Consider the following 17,712-nt stretch of genomic DNA (forward strand, 5'->3'; position numbering starts at 1 on the left):
ATGTCATGTCCTCTGTTTTTTTACTGGGAATGTGGAGATTTTAATAACAGATTACACATGATGGGCCTTTTAAAACTGGCAAGGATGCTAATTTTAGAGATAATGCTTTTAAATATAACTAGTATTACTTGCTCAAAATTATATTTTTGCCAGTGTGGAGGATTTTCCAAGCAGTATTTAAACCGTAGAAGATGTATATTAGGCAACATGTATTTTTCGGTCTTGTCAGACATTTCTCAGGCGGGTGAAGTAGCACTGGGAGGGATTTGGAGTCATAGTTTCTGAAATCCTAGCTAGAGCCCTGATTTCTCCTCATATTCTAGTCTGGTGGTTTAGTGACTTTAATTTAAAGTCGGCGTGAGTCTTTTGCCTCTACAGTGAGGGATAGACTCCAGCTCCTGCTGACAATTTAGAAATTCAAGGAGAACACCATCTAAATTAAGAATTTCACTATGTTATTTCCATGGCCTAGGGAAGTTCAATCACTATTTGTGAACATGAGCTTTTCTCTTATAAAGCCAGAAACTAAGAAGTAAGTCTCAAATTGTGATGTCACCATGTATACAGTCTGTAGCTGCTTTATGATCAATGAATGGAAGTGTGATTTTGTGGACCCATAAAGTACTTGCTTTATTTTCATACCTAAATGAGCTTTACAGACCGAATCACAGTAATGTTGCACTAACAAAAACAATAATTTCCGGGTAGACAGCTGGCAATTTATTTCAGTTGCGGCGATATGTGATATCAGCAAACATGTTTATTTCTGTTGTCTCTCATACCCACACATTCAAATAGAATAAGGCTAAAATATGATAAATAAGATGCTAAAAAAAAAGGACTAGACAAAGTGCTCTGCTAAGTAAAATCACTGTTTTTATCAATGGAGTCTGGTGGCTTTGAGATAAGGGCTTCAGTTCCTCCGGCTGTCTGATGGCAAGGTAAAGCGCTGAAAATATTCTACATATAGCATATGTAGCATAGCATACATATGAAGTGATATAAAATATATAATTTTTCCAGGTGGGGCCTTTTTAAGGTGGCTAAAGACTGTCCAAATGCTCAATGACATTTCACCATTTCATTTCATGTATGTGACATTTAGGGGGGCTTTATACACTATATGAAAGCACAAATTTAAATTTTAGCACTCCAGTTTTTGGATTTTGCATAGTTTTTCATTTTTACTAATATTTTTGGACTGTTTTAGACCAAAGGAATAAGATGTATGAATTTTGCATAGAAGCTGGTAGAAAACATTTCAAGTGTTGACACCACCAGTTTGTTGACAGTAGAGACAACCAATGAGTAACAATTAGTCTGTAATATCCCCATTAATATTCATTTTAGAATATGTAATTCTTATGAGGCACAATGTCCTTAGCACGCACTTATTTGTTTCTTTCAGCGTGCATCCATTGAATTTTAAACTGCTGGTTTTATATCAGCCCCCAAAGCTCTGCAGCCACACAACCTGTTCTTCTCAGACTCAAAATAAGACACATGGTTCAGGTCACATAGTGGAACGCCTGCTGCGCTGCATCCTGCAGCCTCAGGGATGATTACAAAAGGTCAGTGAAACCCTCACTTAACTTCTCAAAGGAAAGGCCCTTTTTTGGGAGGGTGCTGCAGTTTTTCCTTTCATCTTTTAGTTGGTATTTATTTATCTCCATATTCAGGAGCTCCCTTGACATGGACACTGCACATACATATTTCTCGTAGCATGTCAGAGCTGGAAATGATGCCAGAGCTGGAAATGACTTGTTTACATCTGCAGCTGTCAGCAGTAACTAGCCGACCCCAGATTCACTCTAGTTTGGCATTTCACCGAGCTATATTTGCATTTTTTTTAGTGCTGTGTCTCTTGGATGCATGCTGCGTATGGTCCGGCACCTGGTTGCTACCTTTTTATAAAACCCCAACCTCACAATTATGATGTGAGGGATTACTTATGTATCAGTCTACACATTGTTTTTTTAGTAAATTCCCGCACAGCATGCCTCTTAGAGTGAAAGTAAATATTTAAAACACAGTTTTATTCTGAGAAGACAAGTAGTTTTGGCCGATCTGTCTTTCCTGTCGGAGCCTCTCAAGAATGAGACAGTTTACTGCAGCACATAAAAGACTTTGTCGACTGCCATTCCGTCTCCACAACATTAAGAGCCAGGTTTATTAGAAATCAAACTTGTGAACACCTAAACAGTGAAGTCTTTTAGTGTTGTTTGTTGTCTCATTTGTCATTATTTAGTTCAGTTCTTTGTGTGTCATAACAGCTGCCTTTCATGTCTCTGTGTGGGGCAGGCTCTGATCGTATCTGTACAATATCACTGCTTTTATCGTTGATTGTATTTTCAATGCTTTTATTCCTAATGTTTGCACCATTAACTATTGCCTGCCTGTGCACTGCAGCTGATAATTTGCCTTTCTACATAATTGGCATAATTTCAGGAACATAATTAAAATGCACTGTCACTGACAAATAAATAAATAAAGTTAAGTATGTTAGACATATGTGTACACATGCACATAACTCAACTTAAAGGCATGCTTGCTGTGCAGGAATTTACTAAAAAACAAGGTGAAGACGGATACATAAGTAATCTCTCACATCATGATTGTGAGGTTGGGGTTTTATAAAAAGGTAGCAACCAGGTGCCGAACCATACGCAGCATGCATCCAAGAGACAGAGCACTAAAAAGAATGCAAATATAGCCCGGTGAAATGCCAAACTAGAGTGAATCTGGGGTCGGCTTTTACTTTTACTTTGATTGGTGAGCATGTTTATGAACAGTAACCAATAATCCTGCATAGTAAGTGTTACATCATTATACACAGAATAGGGCTGGGCAGTATGACGATATCATGTCATTATCGAGATGTCAGACTTTATATTGTAATAGATTTTAGATATCGTTGTGTGAAGATATGGCATAAATTATGATTTTTTCCCTCATTTTAAAGGCTGTGTTACAGTAAAGTGATGTAAATTTACCAACTTAATGGACTTTTCAATTTGTTTTAACCACTTAGTAACCCACTTAGTCGTTATATCCAAATTATTGATGATTATTGATAAAAAAAATCTCATTGTAAATATTTTCTGAAAAGAAAAAAAAAACAGTATCAGAGAGTCGGTGAAGATTCTCAGTCATCCAGGTCATGGTAATCGTAAGTGCTATGTGTTTCTTGTGTGTTTCGACTCACATGGTGGCGAGCACAGGGTTTATAGCCTGCAACTTCGTACCAGTCATTTAGAACTGAAGAAGCTTCTTGGATGAGAGGTGAAACGTCTTCAAGGAATGCAAGCAGGTCCAGTTGCCTACGATACAGCACTTATGAGTATCAGAGAGGGTATTTGGTCAGAAATACTGTCATGCTCGATTTTGTCCTAGCATAAATGAAGTGCTTTTGAGGAGAATTAAAAATACTGAGATATATATACATATATATTTATAGTGCATACAGCCAAAAGATGTGAAAAAAGTGATAGAATTTTCAGGATAAATCGCCCAGTCCTAGCACAGAACTAAGGATTCATATTGCAGCAGAGCAGTAGTAACAGAACATTTACGCAGAAATGAAAACAGAGACAGGCCACAGTGACTTTTTACTAAAGCACATTCACCCTAAATGGCAAAATATAACAGGATTAAACATAGACAAGTGAAGACATGTGATGTGGTGTTGTGATATTGGCATGATTTCAACAGAGATAGGAAGCCCAGTGTAGAGTTTTCATATTCTCATGACCTGACTGTGCGTTAGCTATTAGGCCATTGCCACCATTGTACCACTGTTACATACTGCTAATTCAAATAGGGTCAGACATTTTGGTACTTGTGAAATCAGGAACTGGTCACCAGTAGTGTATCCGTGTATCCCAAACACCTAAGCTGTCAATATTAGTTCAACCCATTTGGGCCCCAGTTAACTCTTAAAGGTATACTGTAAGCACCATTTATCAGTGATACGTTTGTTTTATTGTTGGAAAGTATGACTTGCTACAATTGAAGAGGTTGTTAAATATGCAAGGTTACTTTTCCTGTATATTTTGACGTCTGCAAATCTTTATTGTGGCCCTGTGCGGCTACTGTACATATGTGAGAAATGAACAGGAAGTGAAGCTTTTACTGTAAAATGTTCAGTTTAAATAAATAAATGAGGACAGCGGCGCAACATGGTTGTTTTATCGTTTGTTCGCTGGCGTTGCTACCGAGCTGACTCAAAGCGTAAAGCAGTCTCCTGTTGTCACTAACATGTGGTTATTTATAGAAGTGAATTAAGACGAAGCAGACTAAAGATAGCCACTACTATGGGTACGTCCCAAGTCCCTTAAAATTACTGCTAACCACCTAACCTAGCCACCTTACCTAACTGTTTAGTCCCTCCCACTTAGGAAAACATTTAAGGAGTCAGGAGTTAGGAGTGAGGAGCGAGGATTGCTGATAAGAGACATGAGACGGCCTTACTCTGAAGCGTCACGTAAAGTGACGTCCTATTCTGGTGACGGCGGCACCTATGGGCGGCACAGCTGCATAACGGAGCCAGCGTTTGGCGTACATCCCAAGTCACATTATATTCGCTGATCACAGCCGTAACCGCATTTTTTTAGCGCCTTGTCCATGATTTCTGTGGCTTCCTCTTGGATGTGTGTTTCTTGAAGTCTGGCACCTCATCGCTACCTTTTTATAAAGTCCTGACCGGCACCTGTATGCCGTGTGGAACATAGCAATGTAGGAAGAAAATAAGAAAATACAGGCAAAGGGCAAGGTCTCTGCTGGTAAATATGCCACTAAACACTTCTAGTGGGTCATAGGTGATGATTTAGAGGGATTACTTTTGTGTCTATACATTGTGTTTTTAAAGAAAATCCAGCATAGTATACCTTTAAGTGTCACAAAATGTGATTGGTCATAGATTTATGGTGCAAGACTGGCACGACTAATCATAAAGACCAGCACAGTTGCTATTTAAAGGTAATTAGAACTAATGGAGATTATAAAAAGACCGTATGCTGGCATTCTGAGGAACTACTGTGAGTTTCAGAGTAAACAAAACCAAACTAGAAAACTACTAATTATAAAGTGCTGGTTTACTTCGACTTGCTTCCAAACTGTGAGGAAGGCTTTCCCTGCCTGCAGTCTTGTGACCCCTGTTTGTGCACTTGTCAATGCCTAAAAAATTGAACACTCTTTACACAGAGCCAGGGAGATTATCGTAATTCCCTGTTGACCGTTATCTCTTCCCTAATGCATCACTTTCACTATTATATCTGCCTAATTTGGTCAAATCAGCGAGCAAATCCCATGCTCTCTGACTGAGAGGGCCACGAGCTCTGCCTGTGTTAAACCTCCGCAGCGGGGTAATTTGACCTAATAAGGCTCCCATTCGACCCTTTCAACTGTATTATGTCTGAAATAATTGTCTACTCTCTCCACCTTATGGTGTTGCTGTGGAAACTGATGAACACTTGACAGCTGTAGGATGGGGTTGCCATGACAACACAGCCAACCCACACCCGCGTATGTGTGTGTGGGGTGGGCTTTATTTTATTATTTTTTTTCCTCCCATCGTGCAGTGTGAGTAGTGCACGACATGCTGTCATCAGCCAGGCATTATGGGAGCAGGGAGATGGAACGATCCTGACTCCAGGGCCTACCTCAGCCTCTCCAGATAAAGGATTCTCCCCAACCAGGAAGAGCTTTAAACCTGTCAAAGACCAAAGAGCCAGAGCTGTCAAAACAAGTCCTGAGGCCGCTCTCTTGCCACTGCTCTTATTATCAGTCTAGTCGTGTACAGGCTGTGATGCCCTCATTGGCCTGGTGTTCACTACAGGGCCAAACTATGCGCCATGCTCATTATTCGTAGCACAAATTTCCCTGAAACTAATTCATAGGATTCTTTCTGCATCTTGGTCTCAACAGGTGGAATATTAATCTACCGGGAGCTGTTATTGTTTTGAATATATTTTGTCTGGCCTTCAGAATAGCACTGCTCTGAGTTTCTGTTTTCCTGTCCGTGCCTATATCCTCAAAAATGTGTGTGTGTGTGTGTGTGTGTGAGTATGTGTGTTGTCTTCCTCCATATCTGACATTGTTTTTCTTATATGATAATTTTGTTTTGCTTGTTTGAAACTCAGCCTGGTTTCTTTTGTGGCGGTTACAGTAAGGATTTGTGACAGTATATTTTTTTTCTGTCTACTGTATTTATCTGTCTATATATCAATCTATCTGTCCAACCTGATCTAATCTAATGTAATCTTAATCTAATGTAATCAGATCTACAGTACAAGTAATGCTACAGTCGATATCTTTTAGAAGGAGATACTTGAGGTGACGCAAAGTGCTCAGCTGATGGGCATGTCAGCGCCTCGTCAATGTCAGTATTCTCCCTTTCACTCAGTGTCAACACCGAGCCGTCCAGCGGCGCAAGCGTGTTGCGTGTGTGCATGCGCTCATTCATATGCTCAGCATCTTCCGCTTGATGTTTACTGTTGGTGAACTCGCTGTGGAGTTCAGCTCATATTCCTCTAAGCAGATGCAGTGTGTTGAGAGATTCCGCTGTATAAACAAGTGAGTAATAACTTGTTTGTATTTTTCATCACAAATTTGAATTTCATCATAATTGAGCTGAGAAATTGCTTTTCTATGACATGGGATGCAAGTTAAAGATTGTGCCTTCATTAAGATCAAGAAACAAGAAAGAAAGAGAATACATCACTTGCACAGCATACAGATGCTTTTTATTGATAACTGCTTTCAAACTGCTAATGAGTAAGTCACAACCACTGTTACCATACAATACAGATAATCAACATTATTGTAATGTTTCAGTTTCAGGGCAAATGAAATGCAATTTTAAGGGTTAAATTTACCTATTAAAGGAACTCGCCATGCTGCAAACCATGAAACACGCCAAACCCTCATTTAAATAGGGTGTCTCCAACACGTTTGCACCTGCTGTCATTTACACAATCACTCTTAGTAAATCACCCGCAAACTGCGGTTCAGCCCCACACGCAAAATTCTAGATTGCGCAGGCAAATTAGTACACGCAAATTGGGATCTTAGTAGATCCAGCCCTGAGTAACTGATATACAAATGATTATTCAGGGGGTGAAGTGTTCCTTTACATAGTGGCATGGTGTTGCAGTGGTTAGCATTGTCACCTCACAGTAAGAGGGTTCCTAGTTTGAGTTAGGGATGGGGGGTTTGAACCCTGGGGTGCGTCGGTTTTCTCTGGGTACTCCGGCTTCCTCCCACAGTCCAAAGACATGCAGGTTAGGTTAGCTGGGGACTTTAAATTGCTCATAGGTGAATGTGAGTGTGAATGGTTGTCTGTCTCTATGTGTCAGCCCTGTGATAGTCTGGTGACCTGTCCAGGGTGTACCCCGCCTCTCGCCCAAATGTCAGCCGCAATAGACTCCAGCCGCCCCGTGACCCTCAACAGAATAAGTGGTCATGGGAATGAATGAATGAGTATTCCTCTAATTTAACCATTTTCTTTTTAATTGTCGGAAATTGTTGTCCTTCAGCATCTTGGCTCATCTGGGTTTGAATCAAAGGCCATTGGACTCCTTTTGTTATATAGCCTTCCACTGCTTTGCCGCTAATCTAAGTGGATACATCAGCTCCACTGATTGGTTGGGGTTTCCCGGCATTTAACCTCTGTAGATGACTCACACAATGACATCATGTAACATGTGAATCATCTGCAGAGATTACAGTAAATGCTGAGGACTCCCTCCCAGTCATCAGTCCTGGTAAAACAGACACAACTCCACAGTAAGCCCTACTGCCTTTGACCTATTAATAGACATCAATTCTTCTCAGCTGTTGAAACCGTACAGCATTCCCGAAGCTAGATGGAGGCTATGATACAAACTTTTGGAAACTGTTCAGCTCAGTGCAAATCATACTAAGCATTTATATAGGCAGCAATGTGTGTTTCTTATCATAGACATAAATAGCTGTGGTGAGAATGTTTATGTGTGTTTAGTTTTTTACATTTCAAATTTTTACGGAGTGTCTGCTCTGTGTTAAATTTGCCGTAAACTGTGACCAGTGCCATTTATGTGTTGCATTCCCTCTGCATAAATATCCCACAAACACACTCAGGGCTGCAGGTGGTGTCTGTGCAAACTTCCATGTCTACTTAAAGTCATTACACAAGAGGCACCTGTGTGAGACAACAAATTACGCTGGGAGGAATTCTTTGTGTTGCTGAGCAGTGAGTGAATCTTGAATTATTTAAAGCATGGATCTCTCTGCCTGTAGTTCCCCGACATTAGACTGTAATTGGCTTCGTTAGGATGTTTTAATCAGCCGCAGCATCTTCGCTCTAATCTCCCCCCCCTTTCCTCCAACCAGCGCCCTCTCAAGATTCCCAGAATCCTCGTCGTTATCTCCCTCCGTAGTGAGAACTGCAGCCATGCTCTTAGCTAATAAACGCACCCTCACGTACATTCATTCTCAACAACATATGAAACAGAAACACCTGCAGTGCTAATGATAAGGAAATTGTAACAGCTGGTAGCTGCCAACACCCAAATATATACAAATCATATCAAGCAGTTCAGTCATTCACTTCACTCGGATGATTTGCAATATCTGCTGCTGCCAGCAAATCACAGGTTGCCATGTTATGAATACAGGTGGTGACTATGATTCTCGAACACAGGGACCCAATCATGCTAAGATTTTGCTTTTTTCTGTTTTTTTTTTAATTTAGAAATTGGACCAAATTGTTTGTTCATTGGGTTTGTGCTTTATATAATGGAGTATAGTGTTTATTTATTCAATGATTTTATACAAAGGCTAACAGTTTGTTTTCTCTCTATCTCATCATGCACACAGAGAAACATCACATTCCAGATATCTTGAGTTTCCTGTAACAGTTTCACAGAAATGTAAATTATTCTTAATGAGTCACTGAAAAAGGGACAATTCTCAACACAGCATTTCACGCTCTGTTCCCTCCGCAGACATAAATATTGTCTTTTCCAAAGCTTTGTGTATTTTCTTCAGCTCGGGCTGGACAAGTCTTTGCTCGGTTTAGTTACTCTGGCTGTTCCAAGTGCCAAAATCCTCTTTCCAGCGCTGTCAGTGTGCTGACACTTTCTGTCAGCTTTCATTGTTACACTGTTACATTAATTCCCCTGGTTTCTCCTGTTTGTAGCAGAAGAGGTGATACTCCACACCACTTCTGCTGTGGGATTAGCAGACGAGTTCTCCCGCTTCATGCAGTCTTCAATAGCAGTAACTCTGTTTTTTTTTTTTGTTTTTTTTTCCCTAGTTGCAGTCCTTGGCCTGCTGTCAGAGCTGCGTGTGGACCTGGATCTGCACGCCTTGCTGTTTGGCGAGAGTGTCCTGAATGATGCTGTGGCCATTGTCCTGACACAGTGAGTATTTCGTTTTAGGATTTATCCGTGCCGTTGTAATGTGATATATTTCTAGGTTTAATTGTGTGGGCGCTCAGTCTTTTCCAATTGGCATTATGGGGGTGGATGTGTGGAGGAAGGAAGGCTGGATGGATGCTGCCAGCTTTAAGGAAAGGGTGTGATTGGCAAAACCGCATGAGTGCCTCAGATGCTTTGCAGTGGACTGCGTAAGCGAGTTGCCCCTGGCACTGTCAGCATCTCATTAAGGTACTCAGTGGAGAGACTCACTGCCAGGGTAGAGACACGCTCCCAGCTAACGAACTCGACGAACACAGCTACTGTCAAATTCAGACAAAATACAGCATAAAATCCTCGGAAGCTCAGTGGAGTAGCCATGATGCAGTCATGCCTTGTTCATGCATCTCAATTGCCTCATTCTTTTCTCCTCTTTTGCCCTTTCTCCAGTGTTGCGCTCATATATTCATGTTTGTCCTGCTCACACACATTGCAGTCCTTGTCTGCTCTATTTATGCATTGCCAGTGAACAAAGCCATTCAAGTAGACTTGCTAACAGATGGCAAGATGGACAGCAGAGAGATGGAGACGGATCGGAGAGAGAACTCACACAGGTCCACATTCATGGCCAGGCAGGCAGATGAAAAAATGGAGGTGGAAGGGAGATGTCAAGGATGAGATCCATATTTGCATATTGTATTCGCAAAGACTGACACATCACATGTACAGTACCTGCCATCTCCGGCGTCTCTTTCTCCGACGACACAAATGGGCCCAGACAGGCGGGCAGATGGAGAGAAAAGGAGGCGAGTGTGCAGATTGTTGTGTTCACGCCGCGGCTGCTGTCTCTGTGTACATTGAAGTGCAGAGGAAGGAGCCTGCACGTCTTCCTGGACAAACAGTCAGATAGTGCGGTGTTTGTTCCTGGAGTGGCGTGACCGGCCTTCATGCCATCTCTTGTCACTTGACTGGCTCGCTGGCCTGCCGGTCGCTCTGGCTCCACACACAAAGCTGGCCCTTATTAGTGAGCCACGCGGGGCCCTGGCACTGGAATTTTAACAAGCTCCCGGAGCAGCTCAACCTTACGCTGATGTGCCCTCTCACAGGCACTAAACTTCCTGCTCCAGCAGCCTTGACCCAGCCACCATTCAACCAGGTCCTGTGTTGACAACTTGAGAGTTTTTGTCTGGGAGTTAACAGCCCAAGATAATGTCACACTGACTGAGGAACTAGTAGCCAAATTTAATGTGCTAACACAACTTGAGTCTTTATTTTGGCAGAAGGGATAATAAATTTCCCCCTTTCAACTTGCTGAGCTCATTAGCGACAGCTTGATTGATTCTTCCCCTTTTGCTATGGAGATTAAAGCATGTTGTGGTGTGTGCTAGCTCATTTCAACCTGACAGCATGAAAAGTGGAGATACATTACAGGTTCATTTGTCAGACTTTTTTTTTTTTTGACACCGTACAGATCTTCAACAACCCATTTTTATGGTACCTAGAGTATAAAGTAAGTTTCTGTGAGTTTTAGCCTGGCTTTCAGGAGGTGTGTCCCTTTGAATGTAGGAAGCAAAAACATCAACAACATTCACTTTCACATTGTTTCTGCTGACTCAGTGTTTTGACATTCATTGAAAACAGTCGATGTCTACAGGGAGTACACGGGAGGGTCTGTGGTGGGTAAAGAAATGTTGTCATTCCACAAAGGCAGCCAGCTTCATCAGCCCCTCGCATGGGTGCCTGCCTCTGCTTGCTTCACCTCAGGACTTCTCTTGCTCCCCCCCCCCCCCCCTCCTCTCTCCTCCCTGTGAGGCCTCTTTTGCACTCAATGACTTCCATGTGGAAGTCTCCCCTTCCCCCCACAAAGTAAATATTTATAGCGGTGTAAATAGCACGATGCTGCTGTCTTTGTGAACAACAATAGTATTTCCCCTGTTTCCCACTAACTACTCGGGGATGTCTCTGAGGCAAGTAATTCAGAATGGATTGTTTTTCAGGCAAGGATTTAACTTCTAAAGAAGGCCATGTAGTGTTAGGAGTCACTCCAATAAATTGTGCTTAAAGGCTTAGCTCAGCATAATAAGCATGTGAATTTATGCACGCTGCTCCAGACTGGTTTACACCAAGAACCAAGTGCGCCATATTTCTGACAACTGCATTTGTTTCAGAGCCATAAACCATGTTGACGCTTTAATGTTTCAGCATCTGTAACACTCATATTTACTTCTGTCGTAATTGTGCTATTGCCTTCTCTTTGTTCCATAACAGTTTGTCTCTTTTTTATGAGTGTAACACTTTTTTACAGCGCGCTGTGTCAATTTGTCTTCCAGTGCCATCACCGCCTATAGCCAGATGGGTGCAGGACATGCCTTCGACCCTCCCGCCTTCCTCCTCTCTGTTGGTTATTTTCTTGGAGTGCTTGTCGGCTCCTTCCTCTTGGGTTTCATATTTACTGTCATAACAGCCCTCATATCCTTTCATCCCCTCCCATCTCTGCCTCTGCACCCCAAACTCAATTATCACCTCAGCATCCGCTGCAATCTATCTACTTCCTCAACTTGGTAATTGCTCCTCTAACAAACCCCCTACTCTACCACCTGAACAAAAGCAACGCAGCGAAGTCTTAAAGTGCTCCTGCGACATTAATGGTTGCAGAGAGATCGTCAATCAAGCCAATAGCCTCTGATGAAGTTTCGACTCGCGCTGTTGTCCAGCATTTCCCTCTGATCTTAGTTATAAGGCTTTAGGATGAAAAATGAGGACGTGTCATGAGAGGTTTCGGGCAAACCTCAGCTCTTATTTACAGTGACTAATCTCTGGGTGCAAGCGAAGCACATAGAGAGCATTTATTAGATTTTGCTGATGCTAACCATAGCAACAGCCCCTTCTTTTGTGCCATCTCCTCAAACAGTATTTACTTAAAAGGACTCAGTTCACTTGCAGTACCTGTCCTTGTTAATTATAAGATGATTAGACTTGGGAAGGTGTTTCCAATATTGTAAGCCAACAGTGTATTTAAAGGGACAGCTTGTATATTTTTTTATTGAAGTACTATCCATAGTCAATGTATTACATACAGTAGATGTCTGTCAACACACCCTCAGTTTGGAGAAGCAGCAGGAGTTCCAACAGGGAAGCTAAGCAATGTACTGCTGGGGATGAGGGCAGTGGCAAAACCTATTTTAGCCACCTAAAAACGTCTGTGACAGTTTAAGTGAACGGTCTGTTGAGAGTATTTTCATGTCTTTACCTTTCCATCAAATAGCCTTTTCCAATAGGGAAGTCGTTAATGGCTTCAGTTCCTCATTTGTGCTCTTGTTAAAGCCACCAAACTCCATTGACCAAGACAGTAATTTTGGCTCGCTGAACACGGGAGCTGCTGGTCTATAGCTGCCACGATTCGTTTGTCTTTAATTGTGTTATTGTGTGAATTTAGTGAGTCTGAACTAACTCTTAAATGCCAAAATCACACAATAACATGAGAAAACCTACTGATCAAGGCAGAGGTAGACTAGCAGCTCCTGTGATTAGTAATGTTAAATTGCTGGTTTTCTCAAGGGAGTCTGGCTATTAGAAGAGAAATGTAATAGCTTCAGTTCCCTGTCGAAAATCGCTGTCTGTCATTAAGGTAACGCAGTAAAAATATTCTAAATATAGCGCACACTTGAACTGATAATGATTTTTTCGGTGAGACTTGTTTTTAGGTGGCTAAAATACGTTTAGTTTCTGACCCCATCCACAGCAGTACACTGCTTAGCTTCCATGTCAGACTCCAGACTGCTTCTTCAAACTGCTTGCATGCCGACCAGTATTTACTGTATATAATACACTGGCTATGGATAAGTTTCTCATACAACATACAATAAGCAGTCCTAATATTGCAATATATACCGTACCTAAACGCTACGTATCTGCACTTTCTCTGACTATCACAAATACTGACCTTCCAACCTGCGTTGTTCTTTCTGGAACACTGTATAAATACCTACTGTATGCCTTACAAGGAAGCTCTGCCCAAGGGGATGTGGGACAGAGAGAAAGCAGGAGTGGGATGTGGACTTTGTTATGTGGTGAAGAACTCGCAGAAAGGATCTCATCAAGACCCAGTGGGTTACTGTAAATGGCAGATCCCCTGGCTTAGTGAGCAGCTTCTGCGGTTGCTTTTTGTTTGCAGAGGCTGCAGAGAAACGCTGCACTTTTCTGTACATGTAGTCTGCCACGACAGTCAAAAAAATGTGTTGCGTTTGCACATTCAACTGTTTACTGATGCAAAGTGTTAAGTGCTGTATGATTATCTCCCTGTATATCTTTAACTCTCCTTCCACCTGACGAAATTCACTCGGCTACGTGAGAATCCGCTGCTGGAAACATCCATCGTCGTCCTGCTGTCATGGAGCAGCTTCCTCTCAGCTGAAGCCAGTGGACTTTCAGGTGAGCCTGCATGACTTGTATGCTCTGTGTGTGTGTGAGAGCATGTCAGTGCAGATGGTAGTGTGGAGGTCAGACAGAATACAAATCCTGTTAGCGAACTGCTGCCCTTTTCCCCTCAGGCGTCGCTTCTCAACTGCATGCACTGACTCGCTCACTCCTCCACAATATCAGTAGCACAAGCAGCTGTTTGATTGGCAAGCTCTGCTGCTTCAATGCGTCTCTGTGGCCACTGGCACTCCACAAACTTGGGAATGATGCGTGCACTTCGTCTGCTGTCCAGACAAGACCATCTGCACAATTCTCTGCTCATGAACAGATGAAAACCCACACCAGGATTGGAGGAAGGCCTTCCGCATATATACACTCATGCTTTACCCTCTGAGAGTCCTTGGTGTTGCGAGTCAATAACGCACAGATGAGAAAGTATTAAGCCATCTCCTCTCTACAGGGAACTGCAGGTACCAATCCCATTCTGGGCTCAACCCTCATAACTCATTTTAAAATGGTGTCCGCCCTCCGCTGTCTGAGCATGCTTGTACCTTTAGTTTGGAGATGGCCCCACAGATAGGCAGCAAGCCATAATAGCATTCTTGCCCTAGTTGTTTGCACATTTCCTGGAAAGTCAAAAAGTGCTCGGGTCTCATGTAAAAATGGATACGACATGACCTTGCTTTTGTTTTCTGTATCCATCACCAAGGGGAAGCAGCATTTCTATTACGTTGTTAGATTTTTCACTTTACTGATTCATAGTTCCTGAAATCTCAAGTAGCTTGTGTTTTGGAAAACAACAATTACTTGGCTCAGCTGCCTGGAATTGTCTTCATCTATTTCTTCGCCGACCACTTGTAATGTAGCTCTGAAATATGAATGCAGTGTACATATGCACACATTAGTGTTGTTGTTCCTCCTGCCCTGATTGTGTCAGAGGGATTCCATTCATTGAGCTGATGTTGTGGAGCTCTCTCTTACTTGGCAGTACTCCCTGTGGCCTGTGGAGGAGGAGGAGAAGACGGTTTTAATGAAATAGCGTAACCTTTGCCTATTGGACCCAGATGCCCTGTCTATAAAGTACAGCACTCTGAATGCTGCCCAGTGTGGGAGGCACAACCACAGCAAAACCAAGGGCAGTGATTCTCGGTACTATCTGATACAGAGCCTTGGGTATTTTTAGTGCAGTTACAACTTTTCTGTTATGTATTTATACTATAATGCCACAACTAATACTTAATTTTGACTTCAATCCTGTGGCGTTGTGAAACCAATTTTGATTCTAATGTTTAGTCATAGTAACTAAAAAATGAGTCCTGTTGCAATCTTCGATGTTCCTGGTACAACACTGGACCCTATGAGCCTAATCTGGGGAGTGCTACTCTGTTTAAAGGCCTTTAATGGTCTATTTGGGGTGAAGCAGCACCTCATACAGAGCAACCCAGTGAGCGATCGGAGTCCTCCTTGGTGTCCTTTGGTAATCAAGGCTCTTTCTGTCTCTGTTAATTGCTGGAGTTTAGTGAGGGTGTGCCTAATGACTCTCAGCATCGCAGGGAGCCCTGCTATCATTAATCTTACGTCCCTCACAACTGCTCATTATGGGATGCATCTCATCTGTAGCCAAGTGCCCTGAGTGGAAGAGTCTTTATGTGGACAGTGGATGATGTGTTACCTCTGTCAGTGTTATGTAAACCAAGGAGGATGTCGAAGCCCTAAACCAAATTGAGCCAAAATGAGATCCGCCATGCTGGCATACTCGATTAGACTTTGTCGAGCAACGCTGGAAAGGACATTGTGAACAGGGATTACTGGAACTAGCCTAGTGCAGGTACAGGTCAGCACCCCAGTGTGAAGGTGGATGGTGAAGAGAGAATAATGGACTGGCTTCACTTGCAAGCCTGAACCACAGGTGCCATCTTTTCTCTGCTGCTGTATTTATTACTGCCGGCTCTGTCCTCCAACTCTTGCTCCCCATCACAGTAATTTCACATGTTTCCATCTTCTGTGATTCTCTCTCAAAGTAGAGGGAGCAAGAATGTGAAATTGAATTTCTGCAACAAAGCAAGCATGTCCTGCGAGGCAGCAACCCACCTTTTATGCTATGCATTTCAAATTCCAGCTCTCTGCTCCAGCCAGCCTCCTCTTTACCAGCAGGGACCCTAATCACTCCCTCCACCCTGTTTCCTCTCTCTGTAGAGCTGCATTTCTTTCCCCCTTGTACTTTTGCTCGACATTTGTTTGCCTTTTGTTAATTTCTCTTCCTCCGCATCTGGCACGATCAACAGCATGATGTCATTCTGTAGCAGTTATCATTCCCAGAGCTTCATGTCTCTGGAGTAGAAATGGAAGTAACGTCTTTGGCCAGAAACATGCAGAATGCTTGAATTGGGCTGGACGGCACATTTTGATTGAGCTGTTTATACAGCTGGATTTGCTAGAACCAGGACAATGGGTGGATACAGGGTTGGGCCGGTCTGGTCTGATCTGGTGTCACATATTTAGCTGCACACAGGAGGATTGAACTGAATTCTTAGCCTTTTAGATAAACGCTGACATGCATTGTTCTGCTAATGTTTCTCATGTTTTCAATCATCATTTCCAGATTTATTTTAAAAATCATGTTTTGGAATTAAACTGGAAGTCAGTTTATCTCTGGTCAGTTGCTTTGTTTTTAAAAAATACTGGGTTGAATCATGCAAACAAAGACTCTGTTCACAATGTTTTTCCTATGATTGAAAAACCTCCCACAGCATACCCTCAACATGAGAGGCCCCAGGGCTCTGTGTGTTAGGCGGCACACAAACATACACATTCTCACAACCTGATTACATAATATGTGCATGTATCAGCAATTTTGCATACTTTGTACTAATTAAATACAGCACATTGTTTAACTCCCCTCTGTTTACAGAACACTCCTCCATGAGTTTTTCCAGCTCAGCCACCAGAATAAAATGTTTGCATCACACATTTGTGCACACCACAGGGAATGCTGCACTTGTATGTTTCATATCTATGACGCAGTACATATTACATGTATATGAGCTGATTTTCTCATCTGGAGGAGGAGAGGATGGTGGGTGGTGTGACACCTAGGCAAGATGGCTGGGACATATCCACCCATGTTTGTAGTGACAAAAGCGGGTATTTTGAAATGACAGGTCAGGACATTTCCAGCTGTGTTTGTAGCAACAAAACCAGGTGTTTTTTTAGTGAGAGGTTGGGACATTTCCAGATGTGTTTATAGCAACAAAAGCTGGTATTTTTAAACAATAGGTCGGGACATTTCCAGCCCTGTTTATAGCAACAAAAGTGGGTATTTTTAAACAATAGGTCGGGACATTTCCAGCCATGTTTGTAGTGGGAAAAGTGGGCATTTTGAAATGACAGATGAGGACATTTCCAGCCGTTTTTGTGGTGACAAATAGGGTATTTCTTAACAAGAGTTTGGGTCATTTCCAGCGGTGTTTTTAGCAAGAAATGCAGGTATTTTTTAACAGTAGGTCAGAACATTTCCAGCCCTGTTTATAGCAACAAAAGTGGGTATTTTTAAACAATAGGTCGGGACATTTCCAGCCATGTTTGTAGCGGCAAAAGCGGTATTTTGAAATGACAGGTGAGAACATTTCCAGCCATTTTTGTGGTGACAAATAGGGTATTTATTAACAATAGGTTGGGACATTTCCTTCTGTGTTTGTACTGGCAAAAGTGGGTATTTTTGTAATAAGAGGTTGGGACATTTCTAGATGTGGTTACAGTAACTAAAGTGTATTTTGTAACAATAGTCAGGACATTTCCAGCCCTGTTTGTAGCAACAAATGTGGGACATTTTTAACAATAGGTCAGGACATTTCCAGCCATGTTTGTAGCGACAAAAATGGGTATTTTGAAATGAGAG

The 17,712-nt window shown here is 42.2% G+C and overlaps 1 protein-coding gene across 1 annotated transcript in view; it reads left to right on the forward strand.

Moving 5' to 3' along the window:
• Window positions 1-17,712, forward strand: part of LOC126398014 (sodium/hydrogen exchanger 9-like) — a 98,097-nt gene that overhangs the window by 13,393 nt on the left and 66,992 nt on the right. Inside the window, exons 6-8 of the mRNA XM_050057177.1 lie at window positions 9,296-9,401; window positions 11,726-11,864; window positions 13,721-13,826. Of these exons, the coding sequence (XP_049913134.1) occupies window positions 9,296-9,401; window positions 11,726-11,864; window positions 13,721-13,826 (351 nt within the window). The remainder of the gene's footprint in view (window positions 1-9,295; window positions 9,402-11,725; window positions 11,865-13,720; window positions 13,827-17,712) is intronic.

Source organism: Epinephelus moara, chromosome 11 (assembly GCF_006386435.1).
Source record: "Epinephelus moara isolate mb chromosome 11, YSFRI_EMoa_1.0, whole genome shotgun sequence".
NCBI lineage: Eukaryota > Metazoa > Chordata > Actinopteri > Perciformes > Serranidae > Epinephelus > Epinephelus moara.